Source organism: Oncorhynchus mykiss, chromosome 6 (assembly GCF_013265735.2).
Source record: "Oncorhynchus mykiss isolate Arlee chromosome 6, USDA_OmykA_1.1, whole genome shotgun sequence".
Classification (NCBI taxonomy): Eukaryota; Metazoa; Chordata; class Actinopteri; order Salmoniformes; family Salmonidae; genus Oncorhynchus; species Oncorhynchus mykiss.
The window spans coordinates 74,163,048-74,187,972 of NC_048570.1; the positions used below are offsets into that span (position 1 = coordinate 74,163,048).

The 24,925-nt window shown below is 42.7% G+C and overlaps 1 protein-coding gene across 3 annotated transcripts in view; it reads right to left on the reverse strand.

Annotated features, from left to right (window-relative positions):
• Positions 1-2,110: 2,110 nt before the first annotated feature.
• The window catches only part of dennd2b (DENN domain containing 2B), a 76,617-nt gene continuing 53,802 nt past the window's right edge, over positions 2,111-24,925 (reverse strand). For all 3 annotated transcript variants that reach the window (XM_036980948.1, XM_036980949.1, XM_036980947.1), the window contains 11 exons: positions 22,857-22,966; positions 22,291-22,360; positions 20,907-20,984; positions 18,872-19,012; positions 18,574-18,722; positions 8,870-9,047; positions 5,366-5,407; positions 5,129-5,240; positions 4,456-4,695; positions 3,368-3,454; positions 2,111-2,681 (listed from right to left, as the gene is read on the reverse strand). In XM_036980948.1, the coding sequence (XP_036836843.1) occupies positions 2,647-2,681; positions 3,368-3,454; positions 4,456-4,695; positions 5,129-5,240; positions 5,366-5,407; positions 8,870-9,047; positions 18,574-18,722; positions 18,872-19,012; positions 20,907-20,984; positions 22,291-22,360; positions 22,857-22,966 (1,242 nt within the window). In that variant the 3' untranslated portion in view covers positions 2,111-2,646. The remainder of the gene's footprint in view (positions 2,682-3,367; positions 3,455-4,455; positions 4,696-5,128; positions 5,241-5,365; positions 5,408-8,869; positions 9,048-18,573; positions 18,723-18,871; positions 19,013-20,906; positions 20,985-22,290; positions 22,361-22,856; positions 22,967-24,925) is intronic.

Sequence of the window (24,925 nt, forward strand, 5' to 3'; positions counted from 1 at the left end):
TTAAATTGGTTTTTTTCCCTGATCAATAGTCACACAATACCACATAATGACAAAGCAAAACAGTTTTTGGAAATTTTTGCAAATGTATTAAAGATTTTTAAAAGTATTCAGACCCTTTACTCAGTACTTTGTTGAAGCACCTTTGGCAGCGATTACAGCCTCCTTGGGTTTGACTCTACAAAAATACAGTTGTGCTCTGTTAGGTTGGATGGGCTGCACAGCTATTTTCATGTCTCTCCAGAGGTGTTCAATCGGGTTCAAGTTAAGGCTCTGGCTGGGCCACTCAAGGACATTCAGAAACTTGTCACTCCTGCATTGTCTTGGCTGTGTGCATATGGTCATTCGTCCTTTTGGAAGGTGAACCTTTGCCCCATTCTGAGTCCCTGAGCGCTCTGGAGCAGGTTTTCATCAAGGATATCTCTGTACTTTGCTCCTTTCATCTTTGCGTTGATCCTGACTAGTCTCCCAGTCCCTGCCGCTGAAAAACATCCCCACAGCATGATGCTGCCACCACCATGTATCACCGTAGGGATTGTGCCAGGTTTCCTCCAGACGTGACGCTTGACATTCAGGCCAAAGAGTTCAGTCTTGGCTTCATTTGACCGAAGAATCTTGTTTCTCATGGTTTGAGAGTGCTTTAGGTGCCTTTTGGCAAACTCCAAGCGGGCTGTCATGTGCCTTTTACTGAGGAGTGGCTTCCATCTGGCCACTCTACCGTAAAGTCCTGATTGGTGGAGTGCTGCAGAGATGGTTGTTCTTCTGGAAGGTTCTACCATCTACACAGAGGAACTCTAGAGCTCTGTCAGAGTGAACATCGGGTTCTTGGTCACCTCTCTGACCCAGGCCTTTCTCCCCCGATTGCTCAGTTTGGCCGGGCGGCCAGCTAAGAATAATGGAGGCCGCTGTGTTCTTGGGAACCTTCAAAGCTGCAGAAATGTTTTGGTACCCTTCCCCAGATCTGTGCCTCGACACAATCCTGTCTTGTAGCTCTACGAACAATACCTTCGACCTCATGGCTTAGTTTTTGCTCTGACATGCACTGTAAACTGTGGGACCTTACATAGACAGGCGTGTGCCTTTACAAATCATGTCCAATCAATTGAATTTACCACAAGTGGACTCCAATCAAGTTGTAGAAACATCTCAAAGATGACCAATGGAAACAAGATGCACCTGAGGCTCAATTTCAAGTCTCATAGCAAAGGGTCTGAATACGGTATTTTTGTTTTTAATTTTTAATAGATTTTCAAAAATTTCTAAAATCTTTTTGTTGCTTTGTCATTATGGGGTATTGTGTGTAGATTGATGAGGAAAATATATATTTGATACATTTTAGAAGGTTTTAACATAACAAATTGTGGAAAAAGTAATGGGGTCTGAATACTTTCCGAATGTACTGTATACCTAACCTGTTAGTCCTGAGACTATTGTCTCATCCTGACACCCTCTGTTCCTCGGTTGTCTTGGTCGGATAGAGCTAGAACATAAACATGATCTTATTCACTGAATGGCCTTCCTGTACACTGGTCAATTACCCAAATACACAGTGACAGTTTCATCTCTGTACACATGTTCTGGGCTAGTATTGACTAATATAATATTACTCTCATTATAAATATGACCCAGCAATGCATTTATAGGCATCCGAAATTGACAAGTTACACACATTATTCAATTCCAGATTGTTGTTCCATTCATTGCCAAAATGTCTAAAATCACTAGACGTCATGTCTGACAACTCAATGACAAGTTCCCCCCCAGCATCCCAACTGTGTAGTTGGTGGGGTGGAATCCCAAAAGGCACACATAGCTACCACATGCTGCCAATAACCTAATTATGTCCTCACACATCACTCCAGTGGCTGTCACTGCCATGCTTTTATCAGCTCTGCTGACTTGGAAGCTTACTGTCATCTTGCAGCACTCAAATCTGTTTTTAGTGTTTGACTTCTTTAAAATGTGTGATCCAACCTCCCTGTCTGTACAGAGCCACCCGGGTTCCACCTAAAGAGGAACAATGATCTTGTTCACCGACCTCGCTTCCTATAAGTGCTGATGAAGTTCTGTTTCTTCAGAACAGTAACATAAAAAAGTTCAAAGAATCCAATCATTTGAAGTCTTTTGTGTTTAATTACTGAATTTTACAAAGCAATGCATGTTTTAAACATTTACAATCATTTTCTTCATGTGTTAATGCATGTACAAATCCTCCCAACCAGGTGTGGAATTTACAGCTCTCATTCAGCAAAAAGACAGGACAACGATGATCTAAACTACAAAACATAGTAACTGTACAGCCACCATACATCAGCTTGCATTCACTCACTCAGTCTGATCATATTTTTCTCACGTACACTTTAATGTCAGTGGTTAATCAGAAACAAAGGCACATTCACTCTGTACCGTCCTACTGTAACTAGCCTCATAATTAAGGTACCAGACACCTAACAATCAAGCTACATTGGAGGGTATCACAGCCAGTTTACAGTGAAATATGTACAACATTTTGACATTTCATTGATGTTTCTGATAGACAAACAAGTGAACAAGTCAATAAAATACAGGGTTTTGGGTGTATCAGATCTTCTGTTTGCAGTAGAACAAGCTTTCATGCTCCGGTATTTGGTTATTAAGTAGCAGGTTTCCTCAGTTCTTTTTGTGAAGAAACTTCATTTTACTTCCTAAAAGACACAAACAAAATACAAGTAAGAAGTGTTCACGTCATGTAAACCTTTAACACACTTCAGTGAAATGTTCCAATTGAGCTGACATCTGCAGTGTTTACTGTGAATGTGATCTCTGTGATTGTCAGGGAAATGATGTAGTGCCTCAGATGGAATCGCGGTTTTAGACTACATCAGGGATCATCAACTACATTCAGCTGCGGCTGATTTTTTCTTGAGCGGGTGGTTAGGTGGCCGGAACATAATTACAAATCATTTGTAGACTGCAAATTGACTGCAAAAAGCCCAAACATATATAATATTTGACTAAAACATAATAATTTTGAACCTTGCTTACATTTGTATACGATAACATATATCTCTTTATTATGCATGGGAATACTTTGGAATATATTTCCAAAATTAAAATCACTTGTAGCTGATTTGCTGGTGTTTTTACAGTCTTTTATGTCCAACAATAAAAAATCTATTTCAAATTCCACCAGTTGGGGAACACTGGACAACTTGGTGCTCATTACTACATCATTGCCAAATGTGAATAGGCTTCTTTTAGAACAAAACTTTGTATCATCCTACATTTTAAGCCAGGTTACAATTTGTCCCCGTGGTAAATTGGACAGGTAAGTTCTGTTGAGGGGAAATATTTGTTTTAAGTGCAGATTCTATTTTATTTGAGAACTCACCTAGCCCTTTGAGGAACTTGTTCACTCCACTCTGCTCTGTGTCTGGTAGCTCTTCCAGGTACTGCTCCACCCTCTGCTCAAAGAGTCCTGACAGAAACACAACACAATGACAGAATAACATGAAAGTACTTCAGTAAAAATACTTTACAGTACCACTTAAGTCGTTTTTTGGGGGTATCTGTACTTTACTATTTATATTTTTGACTACTTTTACTTTTACTTCACTACATTCCTAAAGAAAAGAATGTACTTTTTACTCCATACATTTTACGTGACATCCAAAAGGGATGACAACACATGGTCATCCCTTCTGCATCTGATCTGGCGGACTCACTAAGCACAAATGCATCTTTTGTAAATGATGTCTGAGTGTTGGAGTGTGCCCAGGGCTATCCATACATTTTAAAAACAAGAAAATGGTGCCGCCTGCTTTGCTTAATAGAAGGAATTTAAAATTATTTATACTTTTACTTTTGATACTTAAATATATTTTAGCAATTACATTTACTTTTGATACATTTACTTTTGAACCAAATACTTTTAGACTTTTACTCAAGTAGTATTTTACTGGGTGACTTTTACTTTTACTTGAGTAACTTTCTATTAAGGTATCTATACTTTTACTCAAGTATGACAATTGGGTACTTTTTCCACCACTGATAATTATTAACATTATTACATTATTAATGTTATATTGTGAGGTAATGTTACAGTGCAGTATATCAGAGAAAGCATGTTTTGGTATGGGGGGAAATACCCTTCACTATGTGGCCAGGAGATGGCACTGAATACCCAGCTAGAACCGCTGTCAACCAGAGGGCAGTACCAGCACAGGATTGAGAAGATCCCTTTAGGGATTTTGGACTACTTTGGCAGAAAAGTGAGGGGTGGCAGAGCCTACCTCTAAAGAGCATTTCTACCAATCATTACAGTTTACATATTATTTGTATTATGATGAACTACAATGAATCCATTTTAAGAGGACAGGACACACATCACGTTATTATCTCTTAACAAGTAGACAGGACCATAATATTACAGACTGTTGTGTAGGGTGGATTAACAGGGTCATTGTAGGTTTGCTCCACCTTTGGCCCGGCATTTCCGCAGCTCCCGGTCTTGGATGAACCCCGCAAACATCTGGGACTCCATGAAGACCCCCAGGAAGCGACGGATGCTCTTGGAGGCCACAGACTTGCGGAAGGCCTCGCGCTGGAAACTGCGTTCTCCTCGCTCGCTCTGGGTGAGGAACAGGGAGTAGTGGCCGATGGTTTCCAGGAAGAAACGGATGAAGGCCTCCGACACCAGGCTGTTCAAGGAGTTACACTCTACAGAAACAGACGAAACAGGATAGGTTAGTATTATGATGCTGAAACTGAAACACACTTCATACATGTTCAATACATCTAGAAAGAAGCAACACAAACTACATGCTTGAGAATTGTGCTTGAGAATCAAGTAGGGCCTATAACATTTGTGGGAATGACACAAGAGTTATTTAGAGTTGATGTTTAACTGATATTGTGTATTCATACGTAACATTAAACAAACACTACATTCTGAACCCCAGTAACCTTCAATTCAGTGAGGTGAAGCACCCATTCCAGGAGTTCTCATCACTCCACAGACAGTGTATTGCTCCCAGACATGTGCTGTCCATGTTCTTGTTCACAGGGTTGAAACATGGCCAGTGCTCTGTTGTCCTAATTTACACTCGTAACATCTGGTTTAGTAGAGAGTGATGACGTGTCCCTCGTTCACCTTCGTCTGACTCGCTGTCAGAGTCCTGATTGATGATGTCATTCCTCTGCTCCAGAGTTAGCTCAAGAGCAGACTGGAGTTTCCGTGGCAACAGTGAGGCCTCATCATCCATCTATACACACGCATAACAATTTAATTAGCGACAATAAACAAGAATATCAAAAGATTAGTCCATATTATATTACAATAAACGTTCTGGTCTTTGTTACGGTGAGGTACTGGAGAATTGAGACCAACCTGTCTGAGGAAACGGTCAGTTCCCAGGTCCACCATCAAAGCCTGAAAAAGAAACAAACAAGTCACATATTTGTGACTCATTTCAGGAAACTAGGCGTATGTCGCACGTCACTACTTGACAGGAGAGGCATTTGAACATAAACATTCATTATTTATCAAAATTAGTTTTTTGGCAGAAATGCCTTCTGGAACATGTGAACTTTCATGTGCCTTCATAACAAACTTGTATTCCATCTGTAAATACAAATAAAATGGTTAATGTACAAGCCTAGTTGGTTTAGCCACAGAAAAAGAAACCTTCCTGCTAGCCATGATTGGCTGAGATAATGAATGGGCTGTACATGCCGAGAGATGAGTTTGGATTGGTCTGACGTGTAGCTGGCTTCTGTCTATAACTTGAGCTGTTCAGCATGTGTTGATAGTCCTTTCTACCTCACCGTTTTTGAAAGATATAAGGTTAGCCATCGAGAACTGCAAAAGTTATGCTACTTTTCTCAACAACATTGATGCACTGAATTTAACAGAAGCTATCAACAGATCAGTTGAAAAAGTGATGGGCTACTTTCTGCACAGGCCGAAAGTAGTTCACCGTGTGAACCGGAGTGACTTGACACAATACTGGCCAAACAATATGTACCTACAAACAAAACAGAGTTAAATGGTTCCAGTCTGCTGTGAAGCGTTCATCCATGTATACAAGTAAGAATCTAGCTACATCTTCAGATATTATACATTTCTAATTTTTGTCAGAAATTCATTTTCATTGCAAGTTAAAGCATACTGTTCGCTAGCTCGCGAGAGTTAGCTTGCTGGCTCGCTATCTAACGTTACTTGTATGATAGGTATAGTAATATTATTTGAATCACAAAACCATTTGCATTATTAGTTATAGCCTAATGTTAGCTAACATTGAACCTAGTTGGTTAACTTAAGCTACCTGCAGATTCATACTAAGGCTATGAGAATGTATGTATTGGTAGTAGTATGAGTTGTGATTATTCCGGTTCATTGTTTAGCTAGATAACTACATGTCTAAACAAAGGACTCCACTTCACCAGATGATTACATGACCCATCAAGCTAGCCAGGTGTGTCTGGGGATGATTGCGGCTATCTATGGTATTTCTAGACAACAGTGACCCATCCACTTAGCTAGATGTGGCTGGGGGGTGGTTATAGCATTTCCTTCACATGACCCATCAATTTAGACAAGTGTGTCGGGTAAATGTTATCTAATAATTCTAAAATATTTTTTATCTGGACACTCTCTGTCTTTGATGTTGCTACTATGCAAGTAACCATTTCACTGTACCGTTTACCCCTTTTGTATCCTGCGCATGTGTGTGTTTACCAGAAGAACAACATGACCTGCACCAAAGTCAGATTAGGATATAGGCCAAGGACTACATAAAGTGTATTTTTACTTGGAGGTCATTTTTTGTGTTTTTGTGTGTAGGCTACTACTTTGATCACTTTTAGTCATGAAATCTTTGGTTGTTCACTAACCTAGTCACTCTGTTTAGCACATGGCCTCACATGTGAATCCTTAAAGAGATGAGTGCGGTTAAGGATTAAGAGGGTGTGAACAATGCTGAATGGGTGTAGACAAAGGAGAGCTCTCCAGTAGGTGTACCAAAACATTCAAGGGCCATTTTCTCAAAAGTGGGGTTACAAGTTTATCAACTTTCAAAGCAGAATTACTTTCCCATTGTTCCACAACTGCAGTGTATGATATACCATTTACTACTGCAGAGGCTCTACTTTTATCCAATGTAAAAAAAAAACACAATTTAAAATGTTGCTACATTAGACAGAATCAAGGTGGTCGACCACATTTAGGAATCTTCAATCAAATCCAGGCTTCTTCCATGTGCATACAGTGGCTTAAAGTGAATACCAATGCCCTCTACAAATATATCAAACTCTCCATCAAGAGAAAGACGAGCTCTTCCAAGTGTTATACCAGTGTTAAAATGAGATCTTTAAAAGCAGCGAAAGATACTTGGGGAATTTTAATTGAGTCGATCAGCAACATCAAGACAAATGTAAACAGACAACAAATACTGTTGCCAGGCCATTAAAAGCCTTGTGTTAAATATGACAGACAGGGTGAGATGGTATTTTTCACACACACCATGGGCTGAGGGCAGATGCTGCTGACTCGGACTAACTGTGTTATAGCAGAGAGCTGGGCTTTAAGAGGCCTGATGGCTTCTCCTGACAGGCTTTTATTGAGAGCCAGAAACTCCCTCTCTCCCTCCCTAGTGGGGCCAGGACCCCAGAGCTGAGGGCTGAGGCTGCCCTGGCATGGGCCCTGCAGGCTGCAGCAGCTGCCAACTGCCAAGGCCACATTCACTGGGGGGTTTAGGTCAGTGTCAGCCACACTACAGCACGTTGAGGCTGGAGGAGTTGTTGCTACTTTAACAAGGATGGATTCAAGTGATTTGCCCCTCTTTCCACACTGCCTTGGCAAATCAGTGCTCCATTCCAAGAATGCCGCAGACCAGAGCAGAACTGTCCAGCTGGGAGAGCAGAGAAACAGACACGTCTTCTTTCCCTCCTCCCTCTGTAATTGGTGACAAAACTGCTGCAGGTCAACGTCCTGTCAGGCTTTGACCACAGCGAGACTGCTGGACAGCACTGAACAGGCAATTATAGCTATAGCAGGCCTCACACTGTGTGTGGACTCTGACAGCTCAATACTAGGAAGCTCACGGCTTGAATTCTAATACTGAATACTGGGAGCCTACAATGTCCATGGCAGCAAAACAGAGGAAACGGGTCATATTACACTCAGCGCTCTGAGAGAATTCAAGTCTGACCCGATCTTTCAAAAACAGAATGCTATTGCTCAATGTGTGACTGTGAATTTAACATGAGGCTGATTTAGAACGATTTCTGGTATGTAGTGCTTAAATGAATAAACGGAAAAACAAACGTTTGAGGGTAAAATTGCTCTGAATCACTGGAAGGTCCAGCATTCTTTCTGTGACAGTCATCATGAGAGTGTGGTTTCATCCTGGACCCAGGGGTGGTCCTGGGTCTCTGAGGGAGGTTGGGAGGAGCACCATGATAGCTGTCTCGTGAGATGTCCCGGTTACTGTATATCCGGATGCTTCTGAATCTGTCCCATGGCTGCACCAATCAGTCAAGAGGATCAACATACCTACGCAATTCTCTTCAGAAATATAAGTCCCTCATTGGGTAAATGTTTAATGAAAACAAGCAGGGTAATTGACTGTGTAATATACTGTAGGTTGTTGTGGGCGTTATACTGCTGACCAGTAACAGGAAGGCCACTCCCCAGCCCAGTGTCTAACAGAGAGATGGAATGTGACAGTGGAATAGCCTCTAATCTGTAGCCTCAAGCTAACAAAATCAGAAGCGCAGAATGAGGAGGAAATTAATAGAGCCAATACATTAAACCTGGTCTAAGAAAAGCAAGACAGTGGGAGACAAAGATGAAAAGCCAGAGAGAGAGAGATGGAGAAAATGAAGTACCAACCTCTTCCACAGGCAGGTCTTTGAGTTTGGGCAGTGAGCTGGACAGGAGCCCCACCAGGAAGGGCGTGGGGCAGCAGACGATGTCCACCATGGAGGCAGGCAGGACGGGGATGAAGGTGTGCTGCCAGGAGAAGGGATAGAGCAGAGCCACCACCGCGTGCATACAGCTGGACAGGGTACTGCAGAGAGGGAGACAGACAACCATAGAATTACATATAGAATCACTATATCTAATCATTTTAAGATCTCTATGGGGACAGTCAACATCAGATACAGCTGGACAGGGTACTACCGGGGAGGGAGACAGGCAACATCACTCACCTTTACACTCACAACACAGAACTGCAGTTGGCTCCATCAGCAAAACCAGATATGAATATTGTCAGAGGAAAACATGGGTATGCCAGATTTTCCATCAGATTGCCCACATTATCCTGACCTTTGAAAGGGAGTGGTAGATTGTGTTTTGAAGTGAACCCTGAATACTCCTAAAACAACAGCCAGCAGCGGACAAAGAACGACAAACAGATGCAACAAAAATGTGGACCCTCACATTCCTCTATAAAACACAGAATAAAAGCTTATTGAGATTTGTTTAAAGTTCATCATTATCTGCCTCTAATATCAAGAAGAGAGCCAAATGAGAGCGTATTGCTTAACGTCATAAGTGAACCAGTCTTTCCAAAGTCCAAACCAAACAACAACCTGATCTTCTTTTCCTTGAAACAATAACTTTTGTAATTGTGAGGCGAACAAGTGCGGCTATGTACCCTGGCTTAACACCGTGTTCCTTCCTCCAGTTGGTCTAAGGGACAGTCTGAAATCCATTCTCAACAGGCTGTTCTTTCTCTCCAACAAAAGAAGAAAATAAGAAAAAGACAGGAAAGGATAGAGCAGAAAGAAATCCCTCCTCCTGACACTCAGCTGCCAGGAGAGAGAGGTCTGTACAAGACTTCCCATTGGAGCAGCCAGTAGCGGGAAAAATACCCAAATGTCATACTTGGGTAAAAGTCTAAAAGTAGTAATTAAGTATCAAAAGTATAAATAGTTTCAAATTTGCTTATATTAAGCAAACCAGAAGGCACCATTTTATTTTTTACATTTTATTTACAGATAGCCAGGGGCACACTCCAACACATAATTTATAAACGAAGCATGTGTTCAGTGAGTCCACCAGATCAGAAACAGTAGGGATGACCAGGGTTGTTCTCTTGATAAGTGTGTGTATTGGACCATTTTCCTATCTTGCTAAGCATTCAAAATGTAATGAGTACTTTTGGGTGTCAGGGAAAATGTATGGAGTAAAAAGTACATTATTTTCTTTAGGAATGTAGTGAAGCAAAAGTTGTCCAAAATATAAATAGTAAAGTTAAGTACTGAATAAAAAATAAAAAACTACTTAAGTAGTACCTTCAAGTATTTTTACTTAAGTACTTTACACCACTGGGAGCAGCAGACAGGCAGACAGGTTCACCCATGGCAACCATTCAAAAGCTTTAATCTGTTACGTTTCCACCTCTTCCACTGACAGTGTAACACCATTAACTACACCGCCCACAGCTAAGACCTGCTCTATAAACATCTGACAGGCTGATTACACTACGCACTGCCACTGTGGCAACACACACAGTAGGTCCACTCCCTCACCCTCAGATGGGTTGGTTGTGTTACAATAGTTTAACACTTGAATCCATTTGATATTACCCAAAACAGCACCCTTACCGCTGGTGAATTTTGACAACTGTGGCTTAACACAAAATCACAAATAGTATGTCGTCTTTCTCACGGTCCCAAGTTTGTTGACAGTGGCCGACCCTCCTCCCCTCTGTCCCCCTGCACTCCATACTGTCCATGTACACACAGATAGAAAGGGGAGATAAACCATGAGGCCCATCAGAAACACACAGATACCACAACTCTAAATCAGTGGGGATCAAACACTCCACTGAAGATGAATGCACTGTTAATAAGGAATGTTGTCTATAGTTGTTCTCTTCAACAGCAGAGGGCACATCCTACCAAACACACAGTACTCCCACTACATATACGTAAGTGTCCACGCTCTATCACAACGTCAATATTGATGTGCATACAGCCTCTCCTTGACAGAACCTTTATCTTGTTTTGGTACAGTTTACTGTAAATAGAGCTATGAGTAAAATGGCAAGTTATTATAGTTAATGAACACTGTAAAGCGAGACCAGTATCTACATGGCTCAACAACTGCAGCCCCATGGTCTGTTCAGGTTTCTTATTCACACATCATAACATGGAGCAGAAAGCAGTCTCAGTTTCACTGTCTGAGTTTTATTTGCAGAAGGAGCTGATCCTTTTGAACAGATCCAGTCTCCGGGGTTTGACATGTTCCACCAGGGAGTGATGGGGTACAGCTCTCAGAACCTCAGCCACAGGCAAGACAGAGCTAGCGCTGCAGAGGAGAGGACTGATACCATGAGTATCACTTACACACTCAGTCCTGAGGGAAACACTCATGGGAAATGATGAACTTGCAATAAAAACACAATCTCTGCCCAGAGCTGCCAGTCAACTCTCTAAGGGTGCGTGCAAAATGGCACTCTATTCCTTATATATTGCACAACATTTGACCAGAGCCAATATGGGCAGTAGTGCACTACATAGGGAAAAGGGTGCTATTTGGAACACATTCTAAAGCGGAAAGGAATGGCAGACCTTTACAGACCAGGTCATAACAAAACCATATCAGCATAACCATCCACTTAAGTTTAGAGGATACTAACTTTGCTTTGTGATATATTGCATTTGGGATTATATAAGCATGTCAGATCGGGAATGGTTGTCCTGGGTCTGTCTGTGGCTGACCATGCAGATTCCCAGGAAACTCTCAGGATAGAGAGGCTTACTCTGCCAAACACACAGGTGCAGGATGAAGAGTCCCAGCGTCAGCAGCACTGTCCACAATCCCAGACGGGCCCATTTCAGCCCAGGACAAACACAGGCCCTGGCAGGAGCATCAGTACAGCTGTTGACTAACAGCTCCTCATACTGAAGCACACACATATTTTTCTGGGTGAGAATCAGTGCTTAATTTGTCAATCGGGAGGTAGCGGAACAAAAAAGTTAGTGCGAGAGGGGGGTAACCTGGGGAGCTCTGATGTACCAGAATGCATGAGAGACAAATCCCCTTTAATAAAGTACTGCATGCAGATCATTGCATTTGCGTAGTGGCATAGAGAAGTAGAGCAGAGGCACTTACAGAAGTTGCACACATGGAGAACATTTTTAGTAGCCTAGGGTCTGCAAAAAAATGTTGCCTTTTATGAACGCATTTCATGCAATTCCGCATCATTTTACATGACTGGAGAATTTGGCAGAATCTTTTTTAATACCGTACAATGGTCAAAATAACAGTATACTTTGACACTGACACACTGAGATCAATAAAAACAACCTTGTCTGTCACGCCCTGACCTTAGAGATCCTTATTTATTCTCTATGTTTGGTTAGGTCACGGTGTGACTCGGGTGGGAAGATCTGTGTTTTTAATTTCTTTGCTGTTTTGCCAGAGTGGTTTCCAATCAGAGGCAGCTGTCTATCGTTGTCTCTGATTGGGGATCATATATAAGTTGTGATTTTCCGTTTGGGTTTTGTGGGGTGTTATTTTCTGTTTAGTGTCTGTGCCTGACGGAACTGTTCGCGTTCGTTTTGGACGTGTTCTTTTTGTTTGAGTGTTTCTTGTAAATAAATATCATGAACACTTTCCATGCTGCGCTTTGGTCCACTCTTCCTTCCACCGACCGATGAGCGTTACACTTGTCTTGAATCCATCAATAGTCTAGGCATAGGTGTGTGGAGACACATATTGTAGGTTACAATGTGAAGAAAAATGCTTTCCAGTTTCACTGACTCACCCAATGATGTGCAGCTCACTGGCTGGTGATTCGTGCCAAAAGCCTCACTCTCTTTTGTTTTATCTCCTTTGTTTTACTTTGTAAAACAACATTTGGAAGTTGATCAAAAATGTTGGTAGCCTACCGCACACAGATTAGAGTCTTCTCTTTTCAGCAGGAGCCATTTGCTTTCCAATCTGTTTTCCTGCAATTGTATTTGAAATATTGCCTGTTTTATCTGCATGCTGTTCACTGACAGATTTAGGCTATGCCTTGTAATTGGCTACACACAATCCATAGCTAGTTAAGTTGTTAAAATAAGATAGTGATCTTCTGTGGCTAAATTACAGGCGCTCTCATGGCGTACTAGGCTACTCTGAATTATTTCATTTCTTTCTGAACAGACAGCAGTAACTCTATAACTTTGGCAAATGTATTTAAATGTAACAGGGGTGCTGCAGCTCCTCCAGAACCCTTCGCACGGCTATGATTCTATAAGGAAATAACTGATGAAGTGCAACGCTGGAGAGATGAGAGTTGCAGAGAGAGATCATAGAACGTGAATCTCATTCTAGTTCTGTGAGAGATACAGGCGTGCTTCTCACACAGCCACGGCCACGCGTTGGTCTCAAACCTAAACCCAGGCCGGCCCAACCTGAATCAACTCGAATATCAGGCCCGGGCTGAAAATCTACTTTTTCACATGACGAATTAACTTTGATCGCTTTTATTAGGATCCGGCTCAAATTAAGCAATGGTGCGAAGGATGAATGAGTGTGTGCATACTGCTCATTGGGGCATCTAGTAGAATGCTTATTATTCACATAGAGCTCCAATGTCTTTTCCTCACTTCCTCTCCATAAGGATCTCAAGTTCCCATCACGGCCTAGGCTTGGACTCCCTGGTATGAACAGTTGTAGTGGAAGCTGTTGAACAGTAAGACCAGGCTTCCCTTGGGCAACCCTACATATGGTCCTATTCAAGCCTATTGATTCCAATGCTTCTTGTAGGCAGCATTGCCGGGTGTGTGTATATAATTATAATAATAATAATAATAATTATGGGAAAGTCAGATGCTTGGCCTCTGGCTTCCATCTTCTGAGTTTCCCTCTTCAGTCTCACAGCAACATTTTACATCCAGTATGTTTCCACTGTGTTCATCCACTCCACCTTTGGGCGTTAGAAATACACACAGGGAAAGTGTTCAGTTGTTGTAGGTTGTTAGGTGCGGTGCCAGCATTGCTCAGTGTGATACAACAGTGTTCAGGAGTAATACGGGACTAAATAAACTGTACAGCTTGTTCCCAGATTATAGTGGTACACTGTAGCTACCTACAGCGGCTCACTTTAACAGACTGGGGTTACAGACACACACCATATTATACAGCTGCTGCTGCTGGAGACTGGAGCAATGGGCTCTTCCTGAATCTAATGCAAACCCCAGTCATTTCAACAGGTGGTAGAAGAAGATTATGAATGGGGTTTGAAAGGAGGATTTTAAACTAATAAAAATGCAATACATCTGGTGACTACCATGTGTTAGTTTGAAGTTTTCTGATGTTACAGGGAGTGGTGTAAGGGGAAACGAGGTACAGAAAACAGCCTTCCTTCTCCCGCTCAGAAAACAAGAGCCTGATTAATTCACCATGACCATGAGAAAAGCTTTCAGAGGCGGTCTTTTGCTCTTGCTCTGCACCCCCGCTCTTTCTTTCTCCCTGTTTCTCCCTCTCTTACCCTCCATCTTTCTCCCACTCATACACACACTACCTTTCCCCCCAATCCCCTGTCTGTTCTACTGTGGGCCGCTCAGCAAATACAATTAGAAACATTGACTTATTAAAGCACCTCAGTAATCGGAAACGACCTCCATGTTATCAGATTGGCCAAAAAAAGAGAAGTGATTCAATCACCTCTACACCCACAGGCTAGGTTGAAGATGGGAAGGTTAAGACAACAAAGTCATTCTATACAAAAGCGTTCGAAAATAAACAACTGCATGGAAACAGCTCCATTGATATCTACTAGCGCCGTTGCTAACTAGCAACGCTGGTCACATGAATTGCAAAGAGTTATGGGATATTAGAATCCTCTTGTCTTAACCTGTATATTTTGAATCTAGCCCACAGGCAAGCCCTAACAATGGAGGAATGGCAGGGAAGAAGTTGAGACCCGCCCATTTAGATCCACTGAGAGGCAGATCAAACAAGCTCTGTGGTGGTAACCCTTCTCTGTCCTAGACCCATAATAACTGGAAGATGATGTTTACATTCTGAGCACTGCAGCAATCCCAGCACAGAGCCTTCAGGTAAATCTGGTTAAGCAATTACAGTCTGATGTAACCGATGATGAATTCATGTAATTAGGCATCAAAGTTGTTATTACAGCAGCCATTTGCTGGTTAATCATCATCAGTTCTGAGTAACTGTCTGTCTGGCTGTTTGATGTCACAGATAAGCAGCAACATGTCTGATATAAAGCATTTTTATACGTACAAAGACGCTTGCTTTTGGCAAACGACCCGTTGTGACCTCTTAAGCAAGTCATACACAGCCTACAGTACAAATAAAGCGTTAATGCAACAGTCCATGTAACCCCGTAGGGTTGGCCCTAATTTACTCGCCGCATGGCAAATGGCCCAAGGCAATGCCAAAGGTTCAGAATTGCCTTGTAACTTAAGCTTCATGCCTTGTATGTAATTTCATACATTTTTTAAGTAAATAAATAATAGCATACATGCTTTGAAATTCGCTTCTCGTGACCATTTCTTGATCTTAGACGGCTAAACACATAATACTTGATGGCACATGATTTTACCATAATATCAAATAGAGTCAGATAAACATAAAAAAAACCCTAAGGCCTATGTCTAATTAGCATAATACTACTAATAAAAAACATAGAAAATAGTCCGTTCAAGCTAGAGATATGTTGTTTTGCATTGGATCCACTGCATCCGTCTATGTCGCACTTCCACATCTGCAATGAAAGGTGACAGAGCTAGCAGGGGGTTTTCAGACCATGAGACGTCATAAAAATCGGTCTTCTTACAAAATCATCTGTAGCGTCCGAACGGTTTGGCCTACAAAACCCTCTGTGGAAAGATGAGACTCTCAGGAACATGATGGTGTTCTCCATTTTGCTCTATAACCCCCACAAGCGTCTTGGGACTCGTTTGAAGCCATTCTGCCAACCTCTGTCTTAGCATAAGTGGTGGGTGGGATATGGTCAATATGCCATGGCTAAGGGCTGTCCTTAAGCACGACGCAATGTAGTGTGCCTGGATACAGCCCTTAGCCATGGTATATTGGCCATATAACACAAACCCCCAAGGTGCCTTATTGCAATTATTAACTGGTTACCAACATAATTAGACCAGTAAATAGTATTATTTTTGTCATACCCATGGTATACAGTCTGATATAACATGGCTTTCAGCCAATCAGCATTCAGGGCTCGAACCACCTGGTTTAAAAATAATATATAATAATATAATAATATAATAATCAAATCTTACCACAGTACAACCCAGTGGAGACACATTCCCTAACATGGCCTGTTCAGTGTTTTCCCTCCCTCAGATCCTTCTCCTATTGGATATAGATTACACCCAGACATACATCATGTTGTGTTGGAAGGGATTTCTGGGTTTGAATTGCGTTCTCTGTCTCCCATGGGATCAGACCCTTTTACCAGTGAAGTCAGTAGAGTGTCTGTTCCCTTCTCCCCAACACGGCCCAATGATGCCCAGAGTGGCTCCTTGAATCCTGTTTTCAATGGGAACTGAGACACAAGGGGTCTGGTACGTGTTCTGGGGCACTCTGGCAGCTAGAGCTCCATCTGTTGTGGTTCTGGGTGTGAGCCCTGGAGACTAAGTCCAGTTAGACACACACAGAAAGGACTGGTTGGTTTGTGATGCTAATCCACAATGAAAACCTATTGTTTTGCCTTTATTCAGAACCTGAATAAGACCTGAATGGTGAAGTATGTCATTGTGTTGATACAAAGCAGGTTTTATGATAAGTAACAGTATATGGTTTTCAATGAAGTTCTAACATTGAGCAGGACTGTAGTCTGTAGTACTTTAGTTTGTAGTACTGTAGTTTGTAGTACCGTAGTCTGTGGTACTGTAGTCTGTAGTACTGTAGTCTGTCAAGACTCATGGTGTTGATTTTCAGTGTTGTTCACTAACAGTACCTCAGACACAGACTATTCGATACAGCTCTCAAGTCCTTGCTGCTGTTCACAAGAGCCCTTAGAAATGGGTGACTGATTAACAATCTTTGGGTGATGTGCAAACTGACATGTACCCGGGAGTCGTTGTCTCAAACGGCAGAGTGAGGACAGAAACAGCTTTCTCTGAGTCCCCCTGGGTGGAGAGAGGGCTGTCGTAAACAGGCCAGGCAGGGACCAGGGAGGGAACATGGCGCCATCAGTCACACAGTGACAGTGAAGCCATAGATCAGAGGGGAGAGTCGCTGCACACAGGAAGTACATTCCTTCCCCTCACAGTCACTGCCCCCACTGATGTTTGTTTAAACTGTCCTCTGATGTGTAGAGATTACCGTTCAACACAAACCTGCCCCCCTCTAACAGAGCCCCTCAGCCCAGAGTGCTGTCCTGTAGCCAGGGGCAGATTGCTGCCTGGTGGGACTCTGGCTCCTTGGAGATCCCTAGCTCCATGTTATCTGCACCACCCCACCCCACCCTGACTGCCGGGGTTGGACAGTGGCCCCCGGCAGAGAGATGACCCACTTCTGGAACCACATCAGTTGTGAGTACATGCAGGGAGAATTAATTTAACAGCTCTAACGATGTCCCCACGTGCTAAACCCGTTAAGCACCAACTGACAAACCCACAGTAGAAGGCTGCTATTTGCCGTGCAGATTGGGTGAATGGCAAGCAGCTCGACTGAGGAATTAAATCTGCCATCAACAGTTAGGGTGAGCCAGAGTGCACTGACAGAGTGGCAGGGCAATCCCCACTATTGGAACTGTTTTACATACTATGTAAATTATCTCTCTTTGAAGTTAGTCCATTTTTTTAAGTTCAGGATATGTCATCTCTGTGAGAGGAAATGCACCAAGACATGTGAAACAGTGTTATGATGACGGTATCATAGTCAGTCGGTATTGTATACATGTCACATGTCCAGAAAGATACAGATAGAGGATCCCTGAGCTCAGCAATGTGGGTCTGAGAAAAGTCAGATCTCTGTGTGAACGTAAACAGAAAAGGGAAAATGTACAAGAGCTTGAGATAAAATCCCTCTCATGTAAGGCAGATGTTATTGTAATGGGGTTAGAATAGGTGAATTCACTGCAGAAAAAGACAGTGGACTTCAGAGATAACTGAGGAGGGAAATATTTGCTAACATACACCGTAATCCTAGACAGTAATTGATCTCACTCCTAGCCACCATATGTGAGAAGGATGAAGTATTCTAGGAACTATTTTTACTATTTATAGCCTAATGTCGAAGGGTTAAGATCTTTGTCGGGCGATAACCTTACACTACAATATGAGCAGGCGTTGAGAGCTCTACGTATCAGAGTTCTCTGTAAATACTGTACTTTCAATCATTATCTAACAATGACAACAGCCCTTAGCGTTTCAGAACTACCTTATCAAAACACTGCCACTAAAGGTATTATTGAGCATTTCACTTGGCACAAGTAACCATCATCTAACAACTACAAGTTTCAACAACCCCCACCTGCCTCTAACAGAGCATGACCATTAGTCAGGGACAGCTTCCCATGAGTAGGTGATTCAGTTCTCTCTCCATCTTTACTTATTACTAGAAGGGTTACTAACAATAAGAGTCTTGCTGCTCACCTGAGTTTATCAGCCACAAAGATGACTCTGCGCTCCAGCAGCAGGGAGGCGAAGACCTGCACCACCTGACGCACGCTCAGGCAGCTGAAAAGACTGTCAAAGTCTACATGCTCCAGTCTGGAGTCCATGGGCCGCCTCAGCTCAATGACCTGGGGAGGAGAACACCACTTGGGGTCACAACCAATCATAAATGTACAGAGATCACAGGTCATGCTCAATTAAACATACATCGCATTATCTTCATGCATCATCCTTCTTTGATGGAACCTTAGTAACCAAGGGCTGATGTGTCTCCAACCTCATTCCCTGCTCCAGGCAGGAAGGTCTTGACTTTGATGGTCTTCCCCGGCGCTGGGAAGGGTGACTCCATCAGACTCCTCATGAAGGGGTAGACCAGGGCTGCAGAGATCCCCCTCCGCCTCTCCACCTCATCCAGGATCTACACACAGCACAGGACAGGAGGTTGAGAGTTAGACTACACAGCACAGGACAGGGGGTTGAGAGTTAGACCACACAGCACAGGACAGGGGGTTGAGAGTTAGACCACACAGCACAGGACAGGGGGTTGAGAGTTAGACCACACAGCACAGGACAGGGGGTTGAGAGTTAGACCACACAGCACAGGACAGGGGGTTGAGAGTTAGACCACACAGCACAGGACAGGGGGTTGAGAGTTAGACCACACAGCACAGGACAGGGGGTTGAGAGTTAGACCACACAGCACAGGACAGGGGGTTGAGAGTTAGACCCCACAGCACAGCACAGGACGTTGAGAGTTAGACCCCACAGCACAGGACAGGGGGTTGAGAGTTAGACCCCACAGCACAGGACAGGGGGTTGAGAGTTAGACCACACAGCACAGGACAGGGGGTTGAGAGTTAGACCACACAGCACAGGACAGGGGGTTGAGAGTTAGACCACACAGCACAGGACAGGGGGTTGAGAGTTAGACCACACAGCACAGGACAGGAGGTTGAGAGTTAGACTACACAGCACAGGACAGGGGGTTGAGAGTTAGACCACACAGCACAGGACAGGAGGTTGAGAGTTAGACCACACAGCACAGGCCAGGGGGTTGAGAGTTAGACCACACAGCACAGGACAGGGGGTTGAGAGTTAGACCACACAGCACAGGACAGGGGGTTGAGAGTTAGACCACACAGCACAGGACAGGGGGTTGAGAGTTAGACCACACAGCACAGGACAGGGGGTTGAGAGTTAGACCACACAGCACAGAACAAGGGGTTGAGAGTTAGACCACACAGCACAGGACAGGGGGTTGAGAGTTAGACCACACAGCACAGGACAAGGGGTTGAGAGTTAGACCCCACTGCAGACACAACACTCAATATTTCAAACAGAAAGTCCCAAATTCCCTATATAGTGCCTTATGGACCGTGGTCAGACGTAGTGCACTAAATAGGGAATAAGGTTTCACTCGGGATGTAGATTGAGAATCTAGTAATTGACCAAGACCAAGTACATTCAGTCAGTATGGCCAGTAAATGGAAATGGTAGCGTGTTGCTGTCTGAAGTAAAGCTCCTGCTATTGTCTGGAACCAGGCTACCTTTGCCCCTTTTGACAAATACAGTATGAATTTCAATCTGTGGCTGTCTGATATATTTGGAAAGTAGCAAAGGAAAATCCCACCCAATGTGCCCACGTGTCTGTCTGTGTCAGACCTGTCTACTCCTGCCTGGAAAGTTTGTTGGAGAGACACACTCACATTCAGGGTCATATGATATCCCCTCCACTCCCCACACACCCTCTGTTCCCGGTGAAATCAAACACTACCATCTTTCTCGCCTTAACTAGAAAAGCATTTCATACTCCTTGGAAAACATTTCCTCTCTCACCTACGCAGGTCTCAAGCCCTCAAAACGGTGCCTTCTGAAACCTACACCCGCCACCTGTATGAGGGATGTTCAACCCTCACTGTTGAGGTGCCTGTGCTGTCACAAGACAGAAATAATCTATTGTATTTATGCATCCTTTTGGCCTTAAATTAATATGAAATGAAACTAACTGACAGCGTTTTGGCACATTTTAGCACTCACAACACAGTAATAACAAGTTATTTGAATTCATTAGATATGTCTACTACCTCTTAATTGTTTCCCTTAACACTGGCCTTATTCACTTCAAATACACTGTTCATAGAGGATTCATGAGGAGGCAGATAAGGCATGGAGTACTTAAACACTCACTCCTGGGAACAGTGGCCTCGGCTCGGCTCAGAGACAGGTAACTGCGATGACGGCTACACTAGGGTGTGTGTGTGTGTGTGTGTGTGTGTGTGTGTGTGTGTGTTTGTGTGTAAGCATGAACTCACCTTGGAGAACAGGTGGAAACAGCCCAGTCGGCTGATGACGCAGTACACCTCAGGAAGGCGAGGCCCTTTCCCACTAGGCTGGAACAAGGGCACAAATTAAGAGTCTCGTCAGTCACTGGGGAAGAGAGGCTTGTAAGGTAACACAGACAGTAATGTGGCAATAGATACTAACAAAAGATACTTGGTTAGGTTTATAATGCAACATCAATGATAATATACTGAAACACTATCATACACACAAACTGTACTTGCTTTTATTCAGATAAAGTACCAGGTTAGTTCACAATCGGCTGTGGTTGAACAAATATTTATAAATCTGGTCTTTCAGCTGCTGTAGGTGGACGTCTTTAATCTGGAGAGACTGAGGCTTCTCCTTGTAAACTAAACACAGGTGCTGCAGTCTCTACACAGTTAATGATCACCTCTACCCTCCACACTAAACAATCACAGACCAGTCTACTCTGGAGCCAACCAGGCCTCCTGGATCTATCCATCTAAAACACACACACACACACCTGCACGTGCACGCACACATACATGTGCACACACACACATACACACAAATTAACACGTGCATACATATAAAGAAATCCCGATCCACTTGTCCATATTAGGTATGCAATTTTCTCCTCTGCTTTCTCCAAATGGATGATTAAATCAAGCATGTGGAACTTGGTTAAAGTCCTTAGGAATGTGTTGTTCATGCCAACTCCTTAGACTTCCACCAGGGAAGGAAGGAGCTGGGTTACCAGAGAGGAGGAAACTCACCTCTCTCACAGCATCAGGAGTCGTCTGATCTACAGCTACTTAATGTCAGCAACTACTGAGCTCAATACAGTCAAGTAACAGTCAGAACTTAGTTTAAGAATGGCCCCCATCTCAGTCTACGTGACACACTGACAAACCCTACAAAACATACACGCTTTGTGAATGGACACATTCTTGGGCATAACAGTGACATTAAAAAAATCACAGCAAGCACAACATCCCACACAGCCATACTTTCTGAACTGTGGGCTCGTCATAAAACATCAAATGACTAGAAACCCTTACTGGCGGGTTGTGCTCTACAATGACAAACCTAGACATTTCCTGGTTTGTTTTTCGTCATTCTTCCCCTGAGAAACTCTCATGAAACAGAAGGAGTCCAGTTTTACTAGGATTCATCCCGATCGTTTTGAAAGGCAAAAACAACTAAGCTTTGTTACATACGGACATTACAATTCACTTTATTTACTTTCTCTCCTATTCACACCCAGCTTGGTGATGCAATTACACCTCAATGGTCCCACAGGAAAGAAAAAAACCTTGTCAAAACAAACAGGGCTGGCTCAGCAGGGTGTGAACAGAACAGAGACCAGTGAATTAATGGTGGCTTGCTTACCAGCAGACGCCTGCAGTACCCAAACCTCCTGCTGCCATCCTCTCCAGTCAACATGAACGAGAAGGTCTCACTGTACCGAAACACACACACACACACACACACACACACACACACACACACACACACACACACACAGTCTCTGTTATAGTCAAACCAGCATACAGATTGTAGAGATTGAACAGTGATCAAAGGAAACGTAGTGTTGGATCTCATTCACACTTTAGGGTTGGTGAAGTAGCACAGTCTCTGTGGCGGAGAGAGAAGACTGTTTTAGGGACCCACGTTGTCAGGAGCAGGAGTGAGAGTAAGAGTCTACCAAGATTTCATGAAGATAATGGCAGTACAGCTTTGTGTTTTCTTCTTAATTTTACTCGTTGATATTTACACATCTAATCATACTATCAATTTGTTCGTTTTTTAACCTTAATCTATATATGGAAGGCTTGTGCATCACAACTGATTAGTACCCATCTGGTTCAGGCCAGGAATGGGATTGATAGGCCCCCAGTGTGGTGGTGAGCTTTCCTCCGTGATGCAATGGGGTTATACAGGAATCTGTACTGTACCTGCTGTATTCAGACACTGGGGTCCAGTCCTTGGCATCTGGAAAGCAGAACTGGGGGATGGCTTTGAGTCTCTGCTCTGCCTCCCTCATCAGCTTGGTGGGCCTCTCTAGCTGTGAGACGAGACGAGAAAGGAACAGGAAATGTCTCAGTCAGAAACAGACCCAGACGCTTACAGTCTACTAAGTCTGTCCTCTTTACAGGGTCCCCAAAAATGTCCCCTACAGTAAGAATAAATGACCAGCCTAAGCATTCTCCCACACAGGGTCAGCGCCTCCTCCCCTTATCACCCCCCCCCCCCCCCCCCCCGACGTCATTGGGTCAGGCTTTTCTCTGGCAGAGAACCAACATACCAATATCTCCCAGGGGATTCTATCACTGAACCAAATCTTAAATAACTTAAAAAGAGATCTTTGAGTAAGTAAACACTTAACTACCAAAGAAACCGTTTCCTGGTTACACCACTTACTGTCAATAAACTCTGAAAACTCCCTCAACCCGTATGTTACGGCCATGGCCCTACTCTTCAGCAATATCTGCATCTACACTGCCTTCAGAAAGTATTCACACCCCTGGACTTTTCCCCACATTTTATTGTGTCACAGTCTGAATTTAAAATGGATTACATTTAGATTTTGTGTCACTGGCCTACACACAATACCTCATAATGTCAAAGCGGAATTATATTCTTAGAAACATTTACAAATAAATAGAAAATTAAAAGCTGAAATGTCTTGAGTCAATAAATATTCAACCCCTTCGTTATGGCAAGCCAAAACAAGTTCATGAGTAAAAATGTGCTTAACAACTCACATAAGTTGCATGGACAAAAATTGTGTTTAACATTATTTTTTGAATGACTTCTTCATCTCTGTACCACACACATACAATTATCTGTAAGGTCCTTCAGTCGAACAGTGAATTTCAAACACAGATTCAACCACAAAGACCAGAGATTCTTTCCAATGCCTCATAGAGAAGGGCACCAATTGGTAGATGGGTAAAAACATTAAACAGACATTAAATATCCCTTTGCGCATGTTGAAGTTATTAATTACACTTCGGAAGGTGTATCAATACACCCAGTCACTACAGTCCTTCCTAACTCAGTTGCTGGAGAGGAAGGAAACCACTCAGGGATTTCACCATGAGATCAATTGTGACATTAAAACAGTTACAGAGTTTAATGGGTGTGATAGGAGAAAACTGAGAATGGATCAACAACACTGTAGTTACTCCACAATACTAACCTATGACTAAATGAACTAAATGAAAATAAGGAAGCCTTTACAGAATAAAAATGTTCCAAAACATGCATCCTGTTTGTAATAAAGCACTAAAGAAAAACTGACAAAGAAATTAACTTCATGTCCTGAATACAAAGTGTTGTGTTTGGGGCAAATCCAACACAACACATCACCGAGTACCACTCTTCATATTTTCAAGCATGGTGGTTGCATCATGTTATGGGTAGAATTATCATCGGCAAGGACTGCACAGGTTTTTTAAAATAAATGAAATAAAACTAAGCACAGTCAAAATCCTATAGGAAAACCTGGTTCATTCTGCTTTCCAACAGATACTGGGAGACAAATTCACCTTTCAGCAGGACAATAACCTAAAACACAAGGCCACATATACACTGGAGTTGCTAACCAAGATAACATTGAATGTTCCTGTGTGGCTTAGTTACAGTTTTGACTTAAATCGGCTTGAAAATCTATGACAAGATTTGAAAATGGCTATCTATAAATGATCAACAAACAACTTGACAGAGCTTGAAGAATGAAAAAAAAATAATAATATGCAAATAAAGTACAATCCAAGTGTGCAAAGCTCTTAGTAGACTTACCCAGAAAGCTGTAATGATTATAACATGTACTGACTCAGGAGTATGAATACTTATGTAAATGTGATATTTCTGTATTAGCTTTTTTTTTTTATGTGCTAAAATGTCTAAAAACCTGTTTTCACTTTGTCATTATGGGGTATTGTGTGTAGATGAGTGGGACACTTTTTTATTATTCATCATTTGTAATTCAGGCTTTAACACAACAAAATGTGAAGAAGTC